This window comes from Pantherophis guttatus, chromosome 3, assembly GCF_059756535.1.
Source record: "Pantherophis guttatus breed Tessera chromosome 3, ASM5975653v1, whole genome shotgun sequence".
Lineage (NCBI taxonomy): Eukaryota > Metazoa > Chordata > Lepidosauria > Squamata > Colubridae > Pantherophis > Pantherophis guttatus.
The window spans coordinates 125,423,242-125,439,876 of record NC_142065.1 but is presented as its reverse complement, the minus strand read 5'-3'; the positions used below and the strand labels follow the sequence as shown (position 1 = coordinate 125,439,876).

The 16,635-nt window shown below is 34.3% G+C and overlaps 1 protein-coding gene across 2 annotated transcripts in view; it reads left to right on the top strand.

Moving 5' to 3' along the window:
• The window catches only part of ADAMTS16 (ADAM metallopeptidase with thrombospondin type 1 motif 16), a 100,586-nt gene that overhangs the window by 38,383 nt on the left and 45,568 nt on the right, over positions 1 to 16,635 (top strand). For both annotated transcript variants that reach the window (XM_034411805.3, XM_034411806.3), the window contains exons 12-15: positions 8,753 to 8,901; positions 10,556 to 10,728; positions 11,964 to 12,094; positions 15,411 to 15,534. In XM_034411805.3, coding sequence (XP_034267696.1) covers positions 8,753 to 8,901; positions 10,556 to 10,728; positions 11,964 to 12,094; positions 15,411 to 15,534 — 577 coding nt within the window. The remainder of the gene's footprint in view (positions 1 to 8,752; positions 8,902 to 10,555; positions 10,729 to 11,963; positions 12,095 to 15,410; positions 15,535 to 16,635) is intronic.

The following is a 16,635-nucleotide window of genomic DNA, read 5'->3' as shown; positions in this document are numbered from 1 at the left end:
TATCGGGCTCTTTTTCCAAACAAAACTATTGAGTCATTTGACTCCAGACAAGATTTCAAGGATATATCATAAACAAGGCACATGTCAAGTGAATGCAGACAGACTCAGTTTAAACTTTCACATCAAAGCCAGTGTGTACTTTTAGGTTAAATGGGGTGTAATCCTGACTGACAGTCCCAAGAGAAGTGCTGTGTGTGAGTGTGTATGTTTGTCTAAGAATAACAGACAGGAACAATCAATCTCAAACAAATGACTTCATTTATAAATCAGATAGCACACACAATCTCTTTGCTTTCTTTACTATGTGCACATTTACTATTTTTAACATGTCACTTGCCATAAATCATTCTCATAAATATAAGGGGATACAATCTAGAACAATAACATAAAATCTGACACGATGACTGTAGATAGTCTCTTTGAAATATAAGATTCTAAACACAGTCCCCTGGTCCAAGTGGGGGAGAAAAGCCATGAATCTAATATGGAAGCAGGCTGCTGTATTCACCTAAATGCACACCCAAATATAGAAGTTGCCTCTCAGAACTATATTCTTTTCAGAAGGCATCCTTTTGAATATGCAACAAAACAAACACTGAACATAACAAATAGCACCCATTCAGGTACGCATCACATTCAAATTCAATCTGATACATATACAAAATCCTGCTTCTCCACATGATTTATTATCTCTGTTCAGGATCAGAAATATTCCCAACAATGGTTAATTTTTTTTAAAAAAAATACATGACTTATTTTTGTGAATGAAAAGTGTCTTTTCCAGCAAAGTGAATATAATAGACTCCTCTGCTGTTCAATTATCTCACATGTATATATTGCCTGATGTCTAAGCATATAAGATTAAAAAGACCTTCCTGGTTTAACTGATGTGTGTTGATGGTATCCACTTCACCTGATGCATGGAAAAATCTCAGACTTGTACTGTGAAGCTTATGGGATAGAATTTGAGATATGGAGCTGCTTCAGACCTAAGTGCTTGACAGTCAGCTTCAAACGGTCAAATGAAACTCACTCTCAGCCATAAACCATTAACTTCTAGTGCAACTTTAACACTTTACCTTCTAAAACTATCAAGATATACAATGCAAAAGGCATTCTTGTCCATATTCATTCTTTCCTTTTGTGACTTTTAAGGGAGAGCCTTTTGTTTCCCATTTCACTTATAAATTGATTCATTTCATGGATAAGAGGCAGAAAGCATTCAGTCTATATTCATTGTATATCTGGAAATAAAAGATTCTTTTTTTTTTATTTTTTTTTTTATTTTTTATTGAAAAAGTTTTCAAATACAAATTTTTCCCCCCTTTTTTCCCCCCTCTCCCTCCCCCTCTCTAACCCCCCCTCCCCACCCATCCCCCCCTGTGACTTCTTCATAACAAAAAAAAAAAAACCTAATTCATAACAGATTACTTACTCCCTCCTCTAGATATTGACCTTTACTTACTAAAAATATTATTAATATTATAACATCCCCCTTTATCCATACATATCAAAAAAGAGAAAAGAAAGGAAAAAAAAAAAGACATTATACTATGACATTATAAAATAACTTCTCCACTTTAAAACTATACAATAAGTCCTACTTTAACATTTAATCTTCTATATATATTACTATAACATTCCAAAGCGGCCTTCCCCATAAAATCTAGTTTAACATTTATTCCACTCTATCCATTTCCTCCACTCCCCTAAATATAACACTTAAAAATCCCTTTTCTTAGACTAATCAATCTACTAAATAGCTTATTCACCCACTATCATGCAAAATTGCCATACACAACATTTCTTAACATCTTTGATTCACTGCCCACACTTCTTAAAAATATATGTCTATATTTTCCATTATATCTAAATAAAAAAAAAGAAAAGACAATGACTTTAAATTTATAATCCATATAGTATCTTCTTTGAGGTCTTTCCACTGGATTGGTAGAACCAACATCCATAATCGGGTAACATAGCTTACTGGTGCAACAGTTTATTCAGGATCTTCAATCATATCTGCCCCCATCAGTAGTAAATATCTTCTTATATATATAAAAGTAAAAACAACCACCCGAGTGACATTATAATTATATTCCATATAGTAATAATTGTGGGTTTCATCAGGATTATTAATTCCCATCATCGTAGTGGGTAACAACCCGATCTTCTGCATGCCCCAGCATAATTCTCTTGCCTTGTGATTCAAGATAATATAATATGTTTATCAACACAAAAAGAAATTCCAAAATGGATAATTCAAATCCATCAGTTTAAGGCTCGTTTCACGTCCCCAGATTACGGCCATGCAGAGATCTGCCACAAACCTCAGGATGATATTAACCAATACGTCGCCTCTTCTGTGTTTACACATAATCGTTCATATTTTAAAATCACTGGCTTCACTGTTGCCTGATTAGAAATTTCTGTTTTTATGCCACCTATTTCTTTTTTTCTTTTCTTTTTGTGGGTTTGGTTTCCATCCTGGTTCCCTTTCTATAAAGTGTGTATCATCTGGTCGGTTTTTATTCTGCTTTGTAGATTGGTCTTGTTGGTTTTGCTTTTGTATCTCATATTTCTTTTTTATCCCTTGTATATCCCCTAATTGGTTTCCATGTTTATCCTTGCCTTGATAAGTCATCACATTAGGATTAGATGCCTCTTCTCTCAAATTTGTAGATAGTCCAGCTGGGGTATCCAATAAATCCAATGGCAATTCATCTGGTACAGTCTCTGTAATTCGATATTTTACCTTTATTTCCGGCTCCTTCTGCTTATCCTGTATTATACCTGGAGATGTTAAGTTCATTTTCAACCTATTTTGATAAAATTCTTCCGCTCTTTCAACAGTATTTAGCTGATATCTTTCTCCTTGGTGTCTAAATATAATACCCACTGGGGTGTCCCACCTGTAGGAGATATTTCTCTTTTTTAACTCATTCACCAGGAAATAAAAGATTCTTATCCTTTCAGTGCCTAGGAATTATTATTACAAGTAGTGGATGAAGATAGGAAAATATTGGTTGGTCCAAATCTGGTTGAGGCAGTTATATCAATATAATTTATCAATGTCAATGTGAGCTATATGTTACGAAACAGAACATTCAGCAATTATTATTATATAGAAATGTTTCCATATTGTATAAATTTTATACTCCAAATGTACATATTTTTGCAACTATACACAATTTTATATACACTGCATACACTGTTCCTAAATTATAATCATTATGTAATTTTTATATTTTTAAAAAATATATATAAAAGTTTAACTCTTAACTTTTTAATTTTTGTATATTGTTTTATATTTTGATATTTTACTGTGCATCACCCACAGCTCCTCTTTGAGGGAGATGGGCCATTTAGAAATTCAACTATGAATTAGAAGTTAGATAATATACAATAAATTAGATAATATATAGTAAGATAAAGTTAGATAATATACATTTAAAACATTTATGTGTTTCTGCATATCAAGGTATTTGTCTTCAAGAAAAATAATGTGGAGCAACAATGACTGCATTTTACTAGTAGTGATATATACAGGTGTACTACTTTTCAATGCTCACTTCCCAGGATTGACATTATGGGCATTAAGTTTAGTAATAACAATAAAGCATACAGAAATTAAAATTAACATTGACCACTCATCTTCTATTTTTACAACAAACATGACTGAAGTTGAGACAATGGCAATAACATCACAACTGAAGGTGTGGGTATAGTGAAAAGAAATGAAATTTTTATTGTTTTGTCCCCTGGACAAGCTGTGTGACCTTGGGCATGCTGTAGTTTATCACAAGACCAGGTGTCTCAGAGGAAAATATAAATCTTCTTGCAAAAATGAAGTCAACTAAATCTCAAGCATCTCATGCTTTAGTTATAGCTCAGCTGAAGCAGGAATTCTGAATTGTAATAAATCAGTTTAAATGAACTCTAGCTTTTCAAAACCTTTCAAATTAGAAACTGGGTACAGAACTTTTAAATTTTTTGAATGTTGATTTCTCAACATAGACATATCACCAAACATGATGCATATATTAGGACTGTGTTTAGCAGCAACATTTGTATTAATATTTGCTATTTCTTATGTTTACATGTAAAGTAAACCCATCCTTGAGAGAGATGGGCAGTCTAGAAACATGACATATAAAATAAACAAATAACAAAATAAATAAATAATAAAATAAAATAAATAAATAAGCCTTTTTCATATTCTATCACAAATGCATGAAGAGGAGAAAAGTGGTAGAGCTTTCATTCTAGTCTACTTATCTTTTGTCTTCAACATGCCTTCAGCTCTGTTTGTGGACATACTAGGAAGAGACTGGCACAAGTTGCTCTAAAGCTTTCAGCTCCTTCCTCATCCAAATAACACCTAGTTGAGATGCCATTTTGAAAAGTTATTCTAGAAGCAATTTCCAGAAGTAAAATGATGCCTGAAAATTAACAAAACAATTATATAAAATATGTCCTATAATTGACTGAGGGCTTTGTTCTGCTTAGGAAACTGACTAAGAATAAAGCCACCACCCCATTTGGAAACATGTATGAGAACTACTTCATAGCAAGAAATGAATAATCTGTATTAGAAATAGGTTTAGAAACTTTTTTTATCTATCTTTTTAATAATTGCATGGCCAGAAGACTTTTTTCATATGTGATGTATTTTTGTATATACCTAAAACGAAAGTTACCATGTATGAAAAACTATTATTTTTTGAAAAGAAAATTCTGTGTTTTCACTTAGTCTCCTTCCTATTATTCCATCATGGCATCAAGCATATGAAAGGGCGTTAAAGGCCATTGAAACAATGTGCATTAGGACTTCCAGGAGACTTATGGTGTTTCAAAACAATGGCTGGGCTTCTGTAAACCATCCAAATGTAATTTATTTGGTTCCTGACCTCTAATAATAAGTACATTGTTATTTATTCCCACTAATTGTAGACAGAAGAAGCAGTGTAGAAATTTGTCTTTGATAGACAGGCTTATGGAAAAATTAAATTATATTTGATTTGGCTTGTTGCAGGTTTATTATTAAGATCTCTGCTGGATCTAGGCAAAACTTGGACTTAGGTCAAGTAGAGAGACTTAGATATGCAGAGGATAGAGAACTGATACTCTATTCATTAAAATTAGTCATGCATCTGCCTCTTAATACCCTCAGATTGTTTTACAACATTTGTATGCCTTCAAAGAAAGAGTCTTTACACTGCATATATTAATGCTTCACCCTCAGGGGTGTCAACGGGGAGTTTTATTTAACATTCCCTGCCAAGTTTTATATATATTATACAAAAAATTGTCAAATTTTGTACTATAGTAATTGCTGGGATCCAAACAAAGTGATGTTATTGTGTGCTTAGTTTTTAGTTTTTGCTATGAGCTGTTGTTGTTTTTAATGTTAGATACTTAATATTGGAGAGTTTTGCTTATGGTTGTACACAGATAACATTACAATTCAAATGCTGTAAAACCAGTCTAGATTGGATTGCAGGCTTTCAAAATAAGATAGTTTTACTGTTAAGACCCTTGTTCTTTGAAAAATCCACCACATTGCAGAAAGCCAATGAGTGGGGGGGAGGTGTATGAAAATAATTGCATCCTATCTGTATGTTTATTAAAGATGTAGAATTACCCTACTTGCATGTTGATTGTAACTTAAAAATAAACTCTTCTTTAAATTAATCTTAACTCCTGATTTCAGGAACAGGGTTCTTGGTAACCGTCTGGAAGTGATTTGCCAATCTAGTCTTACCGCTGACAAAATTCACCAGACCCAACCTTGCCTGGCTTCTGAGCTCAAATAAAGTTGGTTGGGTGCTTCTGTCTGATGATTATAAATTGGGTAAAAAGCTGGGTTTATTTTTATTTTTTTATATATATTTTTTATTTTTTAATATAATACACACCATACATATTTTTTGGACATTGTATTGATTGGGTCAAATCTTTTTTAAACAATGCTAACAATAATAATACAAATAAGTATGCATAGTCCTGATTTTCCAACTTCAACAGTACCATTCTCTCTTTATAATTCTTTATCATTTTTTCCATTAATTCATTTAAACATAAATAACATTTCTTTGCACCATGTATTTGTTATCCCCTACTAAGTTACTAATATTAATATTTTGAAAATTACTCATTATTCTACCATAATTTCAATATCCCAAATGTCTAGGACTACTAAAGCCAAATATTAACAAAATTTAATCAATTCCGGGAATATATCTCAAAATTCCCACAATTTCTAATCCTTAAAAGTTTAAATTCACAATATACTTTAACACACTATTAATATTAATAATACAATTAGATTACATAATCCTAAACTTCCACCTACTAAGTTTAGCTTATTTTTAATTATAATAGATTCTATTATCTGTTAATATGTATGCTACTGTTTTCCCTATCTGTATTTTCTATTTTTTCTTTTTATTATAATAATATATTTTATCATTATTTATTTATTTATTTTATTTGTTTGTCAAACATGTACAAGATAACAAGTATAGGTATGAACATAAACATGAACAAAAGAAGTAAATACAGATAAATGGGGACAGTAAGACAGGGACGGTAGGCATGTTGGTGCACTTATGCACACCCTCTTTATGGACCTCTTAAGAATGGGGTGAGGTCCACATTAGACAGTTTGTGACTGAAGCTGGGAGAGTTTGAGGTTGTAACAACAGAGTTGGATATAGCATTCCAGGCTCTATCATCCATCATTATCCATTATCCATCATCTCTTAACCTTTTTGGAGTTCCATCATTTATTGACTTTTTAATCACCCTTTTATTTCTTTTTCTTGGAGTCTTATAACTCTTTTTGATATTTTTATACCTACTGAACATTCCCTTCAGGTTGCCCTTTTTCTCTTTCTGCTGTATTATTTGACACCCATCAGTAAGACTTTCTTTTTTTAAAAGAGATTTTTTTTTTTCTCTAAACCTTTCTCTCTTTTTGTAGAGATTTCCCTTTTTTCTCTCTGTTCTATTATAAGCTTTTAAGGAATTATCTGATTCCTTCTTATTAACCCTTTCTCTTCATTATCTTTATCTTCTTGCATCTCATTTTGATTTTTTCCTTCCACTGTTTCTTCTAATTTCTCATCTATTTCCTGAATATCATGTTCATCTTTTCCCCCCAATTGTTGAGTGGTTTCTACACTCATTTCTTTATCTTTAGACAATTCCCTTGTCTCCTTATTGTTCTTTATTGTTTCATGCAAGTTTTTGAGCGTCAAAATTATTTCTTCATTTGCCTCTATTATCCCCTGTAGTTCCATTTTGTAACAATTTAATAAAGATTGCTCAGTATACTTCTTTGGTTCCAATGTCTCAATATTTTAAAACTCCACCTTAATAAAATTCAATCAATCCCATAGTTACACCTCCAAATCCTCTAAGTTTATAATCTTTAAAATTCTTTAGTGGTTTATAGCCTTGTGATTTTCCAATTGCATATCTTCCCAATTGTCCAAATTTTAGTCTTATTTAACTTTTCTTCTTTTCTCTTCTATCACCTTTCTTTTTTTGTCTCATAGAATGTTCTGTCAAATAGCCTTAATAATCCAAATCCAAATTAATCCACTAGGTTCCTCCAATCTTTCAAGTTCATAATCCAATAGCCACTTTCAATAAAGTTTAATTATTTGCAATTTAGTTCATCTTAGAAATCTTCAAGAGGAAAAAGAAACTCATTAGGTATTTTCAAAATATTCAAATTGTCTTCTAGAATAGAGTCAAGGTCACTCCGCCTTCCAAGTGTTATTTACTTTCTTCTATTTTGTGTATTAGACTTTATGTGTATTGGACCTCACTTTCACTAGAAGTACTGATGCTGTAGTGCTGTAGTGCTCCCCTTCTTCCAGTAGATTGCTATCCTGCTCCCAAGTCCAAAATTAAACAGTATGTCAAAAACAGCTGATTATGCAATAAGTCCATAAGTTTCTCCCAAAAATCAAATTGTTTAAGCTTTTTTCCAGGCTTTCTGTAGTTTAAAGCTTCCCTTGAGCGTTTCTTTCGCCTCTTAATTTTCCATCTTTAATTTTCTCCATGTGTCTAATTAATGCTTAGAGATTATCTTTTAAAATTGTTGTACTTAAATTAAATCTTTGGAGTAAGAGTTGGAAGTTATCTCAACCAGTTTCAATGCTCTGTCCACGGACCACTCCAGCAGAAATCTTATGGTCCCAGTTGTCCCAGCTTGTGACTGCCAAAAATAGCCGTTGTCCCTGCTGTCGTTCGGACCTAATGAGGAAATAGTGAGTTCCTTATGGTCCATAAGTGAGTTCCTTATGGCCTCTTCTTTCTTCACCACCCCTACAAGGCAGCTTTGACCCTGTAGGGCCTCCCAACAGCGGTTACCGACTGGATTTCACAAGGCTCGGTGGAACCCACTATTTTCCAAGCTGTTCTCACTGTGATGTCAACCAGAAGTTCAGTAAGCTGAGTTTATTGTAGTTCTTTCACATAGATGTATTACATAGCAAAACTACTTTAAGTTGGGCCATCTCAAAAACATCCAAAATCTGCAATTACTCCTGAATGTATTAACTAGTCTGCTATCAAGTGCTTATAGCTGGTGTGGTATTATTCTATTACTGTTCAGTGTTGGAGGCCCCCATTTTGTTTCCAAAATAATACAAAGTACTGCCAAGCCCTATATTATTTGAATTTGCAATCTATTAATAATTGCTTACTCTCACACAAACAAACTTCTTGTACGTTATAGTGGTGTCGTGGTGGCCAATGTGTGAAATATGGTGATGAAGGACCAAAACCAATCCATGGACATTGGTCTGAGTGGTCCAGCTGGTCATCCTGTTCTAGAACCTGTGGAGGTGGTATATCTCATCGAGAACGAACCTGTTCTAATCCAAGGTGACTGGATGTTTCTATGTTTCGGGTCTGAGCACTCTGAGATGCAATCTAAATTGTTAAAGCTAATCATAACTATTTATGGTATGAACAATTGTTTTTAAAAATAGCCCAGGATTAGGACACAATGTTGGACCTCCAAAAGATGTACTGGATCTATTTCTTTGTTGAACTAATAGTTCACTCATCTGGCCATGGATCCTCTTGTGCAGAAGAGTATTTTACTTGAAGGATTGTAAAGGTAGAATCTTTAATATGAAGTAATCCTGTTTTGTTCAAAAATAAAAAGCAGAAGGGAAATTGAGGGACTTGAAATTAATATCTGAGAAGGTGACTAAGCAGGCATACAAATCATTGCTGCACAGGATTACAAATTTATTGTTGGTGCTTGATTCTAAATTCTAAATTCTTGTGTTGAAAATCTACTCAAATGCACCCCTGTTATATCTCCGTATAATTTTAAATATAAGTTCCTGTCCTTAGTTAAGCACCCAGGACTGTCCATTGCTCTGCTCATGCATTGTTACTTGTGAACAAGAATTAGATTCAGAGGTGTGAGTAGAATTAAGAGGCACTCATGTACATTCAGAATTAAGATGCTCAGAACAATCTCTGAAATGAAAAATCTTTAAATGGCAGAGGAGGTTATTTAAAAGCTGCATTTCTATTTGCATTTGCAAGGGATGCATTCTGATCCATCATTTCAGGAGTCTGCTTTGTTTCACCACATTGATAATGCTAAGGATACAACTGACAATAGGGAGGGGAAAATGCTTGCATTTTAGTTGAAGGTGGTACGCTTAGGATATATTACACAATCCACTTTACTAAGCTTCTCATTTGGCTTTCCTTGGCCCAAGGAGCAATAGTTGAAAAATATTTAGCACCTTCTGCCCCTTATCATGATACATACCTAACTGGAGAATATACATAGTCTTAATTTCAAAAATAATGTTTCTGGGTTTTTCAAGTTTCCAAAATACCATTACATATTTTAGTGAAAGTGCAGCGAACATAGTAAAGCTAGCTGGAGTGGTAATAGATGAGTTAATGTCACAAACAATGCTCAGGAATAAAAGTTTGCATATCATTTTTCCTTGAATTTTATGGCTCTCCATTTCATAGAAAAAGAATCAATTCATGATGGAAAGAGAAATTCTCAGTGTAGTTCAACATCAATATCACCTCTCAAAAATGAAAATTATGGACAGTTTTTTAAAAATTGTATTCTAGTCCTTCTCAGAGGTTTTCTGGCAAGGAAAAATGACTGTAGCAAGTATTCTGTCATTGCACCACTTGAAGGTGTTAATTTCCCAACTGTCAGCAGCCTGTGAATTGGGTGACAAATTAGGGGCAATCATTTTGGTCTATTTCTAGATTAAGCATGCTCATATGGAAAGCAGTGAACAGAATGTGAGTAAATGGGGAGCTGTCCTGTGTCTCACACTGAACCTCGTAGCTTTTATTCAGAGAGCAACTACTTTGTAAAACTTTTTTTTATCATAATTATATACATATTAGGCTGATGGTATAAGAACATTTCAATCACAAGCTTCTATATGAATGTCTCATGTATTTTCTATTGTTTATTGGGTTATTTAAATTTATGTTATTAATTAATAAATGATTTGAGGTAGATTTTCCATTAATGTTGTAGACCTTCGCATCGAGGGAAATTCTGTGAAGGTTCTTCTCGGATGTTGAAGCTTTGTAACATTCAGAAATGTCCCCTAAACAGCATTAGCTTTAGAGCTGCTCAGTGTGCAGAATTCAACAGCAAGAGATTCAGAGGATGGCACTACAAGTGGAAACCATACACTCAAGTAGAAGGTGAATTTAAATATGTTTGAAAGTGTCAGAAGAATGAAATTGCATGTGTGATAGGACCAGCCCCACCCCCAACCTCAAGAAATCAGACCAGCTGCATTCAGCCATACAGCTTCGGATTGTATACATTTCTGTTTTAAATTGTGAAATGGTTCATTTTGCAAATGTAATTGTTAAACATCAAAAGAATGTATTCTATAAAGATGGCCTCTAATATTAAGCACCCTATTTAGGGAGTGTTTGGGATGTCTTAGAATGCACCACCACAAGGAAAAGCATAGAAGGAAGATCACAATCTAGGGATATTAAAGTTGTTGCCTTCCAGGAATCTCAATAAGGGGAAAATAGGTGCATTCACTCATGTTCTCTCTCTCTCTCTCTCTCTCTCTCTCTCTCTCTCTCTGTCTCTCTCTCTCTCTCTCTCTCTCTCCCTCTCCCTCTCCCTCTCCCTCTCCCTCTCTCCCTCCCTCCCTCCCTCCCTCTCTCTCTCTCTCCCTCTCCCTCCCTCCCTCTCCCCCTCCCCTCCTGCTTTATTTGTTTAATAAAAGAGAATGAAATGAAAAAGAATAGAATAACCTAGGAGGAAAAGAAAAAGAATAAAAGAAAGCAATGCAATAACATAAGCTTTATTAATGTATATATAAGAAACATATGTTTTAATTCTTCCCCCAAAAGAACATGGAACGAATTTGCATAATTTTCTTGGTTAATGCCATTGTAATGGTTTGCCCTTTTCTCAACAGCTTTAAAATTACAAATGCATTTTAAAATCAACACTTCAATGTATCCTTATTTAAATGTATTATTTAAATATTCCATTTAAATAGCACTGAAAGCAGGATAAAAGCACTTATTCATTCATTTAGGACTTAATTCAGGCAAATGTAAACTTACTTCATTTGGAGAATATGCATGATGTGAAATCTCTCATCTTTTAAGTTAATAAACACTCAGTTTTTAATTGCACCGGGCCTTTGATTTATATATTTTCCTTCTTCTGTTTAGAGTTATGTTGATTTTTAAAAATCACAAATTTAAATAACCAATAAAGTAGAAAGATACAATTTATTTCATTTACCAGGTTTACAATTTCTAAAAAATGAAAGATTTGTGAAAAATGCCCCATTGGATCGCTTGCAGTCTTTAGGCAACTTTAGGTTTATTCATATTTTACTTCCAGTTCTAGCGATGTAGAAAAAAATAAAAATAAAAGGCTTCTTGTTCTCTTTCCATTTCAGAACAATATTTGTGCAAACTATACTGTATTGCGGAAGGCTTTGATTTCTTCTTTTCCTTATCAAACAAAGTAAAAGACGGGACGCCCTGTTTGGAGGATAGCCGCAATGTTTGTATTGATGGTATTTGTGAGGTAATGATGGACTTAGGTACTTTTCTTTGCTGATAATATGCATTTCATATCTCTAATTAGTATTTACAGAGTCAGTTTGGTGTAGTGATTTAGGGTACAAACTGAGCAACTGTGAGTTTTAGTCCTGCCTTAGGCTTAAAGAAGATCTTTGGCCAATCATTTTCTCTCAGCCCAAAATGTCTGGCCCAAAGTCGCTCTCTGGTTCTAAAAATAACATGGATGATGAAAATCCACATTTTCCCATCTTGCGCTATGAGTTTTTCTATGGACTAGCTGGTGTCAGTTTTCATAGTGTCCAACCACTGGGTTCTTTGGTGGCCTGGTTTCCTTTTATCACTAACTCTTTCAAACAGAATTGTTTTCTCCAGTGAATTCCCGCACATGACATAGTCAAAATAAGTGAGATACAGTTTTGTTATTTTGCCTTCTAGTGGCATGTCTATACTTGCTTGTTAGTCACCTCTGCTGCTTGTTAGTCATTTCTGCTGTCCAAGAAATACGCAGGAGCTTCTTCAGCACCACAGCTCAGAGGAGTCAATTTTCTTCTTGTCTTGCTTTTTTAAGGTCCAACTTTCACAACCATAGGTAGCAGACACACAATAAAGTGGACCAACCTATATTTGGTTGCCAGGCTGATGTCTTGGCTTTTAATATCTTACAAGATATTAAAATGAACTGAAGTTGGTGAATAACAAAAATGGTTTCCATAAATATTGAAATATTTTCAAAATAAAAGGAAATGGCAAGAATCTATATATGCTTAGTGAAGAAGACAAAATGCTAAAAGATTACAAAGAAAAGGCAAAGCTCTTCAACTCCTACGTTGGTTCAGTTGTCTCCAAGAAAAAAATGTCTTTTGCTAGAAAATTATGAAGAGCAGGAGGAAGAGCAGGAATGAAGCTTGAGATGGATAGAAATATGCTTAGGCAATATCTTTTTACTTTGAAAGAGCTCAAATCTCCATAATCAGATGAAGTTTTTCAGTTAAATCAAATATATAGGGAATACCAGGAATAAGTTCTTGGAATATTAATTGACTCAAACTGAGACTATGAGTCAGTAATGCAATAGGTGCAAAAAAGGCAAATGTAATTTTAGGTTGTATCAACAGAATTATAATTTCCAATTTTTGGGAACTAATCATTCACTTTACAATTAGTCCTTGATTTATGACTGGCCATTTAGTGATGGTTCAAAGTTATGACACATCCTCCAAAAGCTATCTACAGCCCAGTTTCAGAGTTCCAACGGTTGCACATACCCTGCAGACCACATTTAAGGCACATGGCAATTGGATCACCTTTCCAGCCAGTAGCAGTGTTTAGCAGTCACATGACTGCAAATTACTATGGTTTGTGCCAGTTTCTGGCCTTTTCGGCTGGTTTTTAGCAAAAAAAAAAAAAAAAAAACCACCCACCCATAGGAATACATTGATTTGCTTAAAAATTGTGGCATTTGCTTAACAACTGCTGGATTCACTTAATAGCTGTAGCATTTACTTAGTAACCACCACAATCATAGTTATAAAATCAGGTCCAATTAAGTAGTGCGGTGGTGGGCTGCAACCGGTTTAACAACCGGTTCTGTGAGCGTGCACTTTGCGTGCACATGTGCCTAATGCACTTGCACGCAGCGTTCAAAATACAGCAATTTGAAGCTCAGCTGCTTATCTTCTAAGGCAGCCCTGGTAAGTAGCACAGAGGAGGCACAGAAATAAACTGTGCCATGCGAATCAGCTGAGCCAGAAAGAAGGAAATATAGGACAGAATAGAGCAGGGGTGGGCGGGTGGGGCCAGCTGATTGCTGGAACTACCGATTCGCCTGAACCGGTCTGAACTGGCAGCAGCCCTCCACTGAGTAAGTGCCTCAACTTATGATCTTATGGTTTATGACAGAAATTCCAGGCTCCATTATGGTGATAAGTCAAGAACTACCTGTAAACTGCTTTGGGTTTTAAGCATCAGAACTGAAGAACAATTCTAAGAAATTGCAACAGACTCAGAGGACAATACTGATATTGAGAGGTCTATAAACTAAGTCTTGTGAAGAAAGATTGAAGGAGCAGGATACTGAGGGCATATAATTGCATTCATCACATACCTGAAAGATGTCATAGAAGGTCAAGACCTATTCTCTCTCATTCAGAGTGCAGGACTCAGAATAATGGATTTAAGGTACAATGATGGATTCTTCTTCACTGGATATGTTCAAGGAAAATCTAGACAACTACCTGCCTGGGATGCTTTAATTTGGATTTACTTTCCAAGATTTTTTAATTTATCTACTTTTTAATTGCTTTGTTCATCAGTTTTGAAATTGTGTTGATCCCTTAATGTTGTTATATGCATTTGTATTTTTGTTGTTCTTAATTGTTATAAATAAATTTAAAACAATTAAAAATGGATTCCTGCAATGGCAGGGAATTGAATTTAAGTGGCCCTTACCAGCACTAATGACTCTCTGGGTATGAAGAGGGCCAAATTTGTAGTTCTATGAACAAACAGAGAATTCACCTTTCAAATTAATGGTTATTCCCATTTATTTCACAAAAATTGCTGCTTTTATAACTAATTCAAAGTTCAATTCAATTTCAAAGAATTTCAGAACACCTACCATAAAATATTACATAGAAACAGTCAGCAGTCAGCAATGAAACTACTACATTTTTAATAGTAGGGGCTATTTAGGAAACAGCTAAGCTCTTTCCTAATGTCCCAAATGCTGCTCCAAACCTTTACATAGAAGAGGATAAAAATAAAAAATGCAAGTGTGAAGCCTCCGTTCCTTCTATCAATAGCATTTCTGCAAATCCTTTTCCTCAAATATTTTTCTCCAATTTAGCTATGAATTATGATAGAGGAGAAAATACTCAAGAGAAATACTCATGTAGTGTGAGGTCCTTTGGGATGAGCAGGGAATGGTGAAGGTATTAGCTATTTCTCTATTAAACGGTAAATAAAATGCTCAGCACTGTGTTATTCTTTTTATTTTTTTCTTCACGTTTGGACAACCTAAAATGGCAAGAAGAGCCAGGTAAACACTCTGAAAAGAATCACAATATGTGGAAGAGGGAGAAGCCATGTTTTAGATCGATCACAAATGAAGATAGTTTTGTATTAATAAAATATAAACAATGGACATAATACATACACATAATGCAAAAATATGTAAACAAAAGATGCAGGCTTTTTCTCTATAAGGCTACACCAAAATGTCCAGCAAAATGAAATGTTTTGATTCTTGTTTGTAAACCTTTAGATTAAACTACTGTATGTTATGTAAGTTTACATACATCAAGGAAGTCTTTCTTTTCCAGGTGGTTGGCTGTGATCATGTCTTAGGCTCCAGTGCTGTAGAAGATGCTTGTGGAGTATGCAAAGGAGATAATTCAAGTTGCAGAATTTATAAAGGGCAGTACACAAAACAACACTCTATAAATCGTAAGAATTTAAAAATATTTTCAATATAATACATCATTAAAATTATCTACAGGAAATTATTAGAGGAAAAATATTTCTGTGCTTATTTGCAGAAAAAGACATGCATGCCTATATAAATAAGAATGATAAAAGCAAATTAAATGAGCAGTTTTATGACAGATCATCACATATGATTTACTTCCATACAACTGACAATAAAGCTGCTTTATAAAAAATTTTGGCCTTTCTTCTCTGAAGGCTAGAAAACTACATTTAATGTGTGTCTGTGATTAAAGGTAATGACTTGTAAAAGATCTCAGCAGAGACCCACCACTCAACTGGATAAAAACATGAATGAGTCTACTGAGGAATAGAGAGGTGGATGGGGTTCAGTGTTTTCAGTTTACTTTCTTGCAAATTGGTCTGTTATCGATCATATCCTTGTAGCAGCCAATTGTACAAGCCAAATTTCTGCTTTTTACAGAAATTCCACAATATGCTTTCAAAAACATCAAATGACTCTGCTACTCTATGAGGTAGACCCCATGTCATACTATAGTCTCCCCACTGTATTTCTCATCTTGACTCCAAATTTCTTTTATCTCCAGATAATTCATGTTCAAATGACATGATGCTTAGGGCTCCTGGAAGTCAGTCCTTTTATCATGTTCTTACCCTTCTTCCCTGTAGAATAAGAGGCAAGAACATGGTTAGTGTAACATTGAGCTCAAGGCCCAACATCATTGCTTGGTATTATATCTACTTCTTAGGTGAAAGTAGGCTATGACTGTTGGTTTCAGTCTTTAAGATAGTAGAAAGACTTGCTATTGTTTTTCAAGTATCTCCAAGACCCAGCATCCTTTTGGGAAAAGGCTGCATCCTTCAGGTATAGAAACAGTATAGGAATTCTTCCCAAATGTTTCATGTGCAGTTTATGTGCCCAGCAAGATGATGACTCTACAGTACTGCTATTTGAAACTTCAGGAGTAGATGGCGTGTTATCACAGTTTCAAAACACAGAAAAATCTAGGTCAGGTTGGCCTCAACTGAAACACTATGTTTCAGTGTTGAATAAACAAAGGACAGGCTTTTATCCCACTGTAACACAATTGGTGTTGCTTA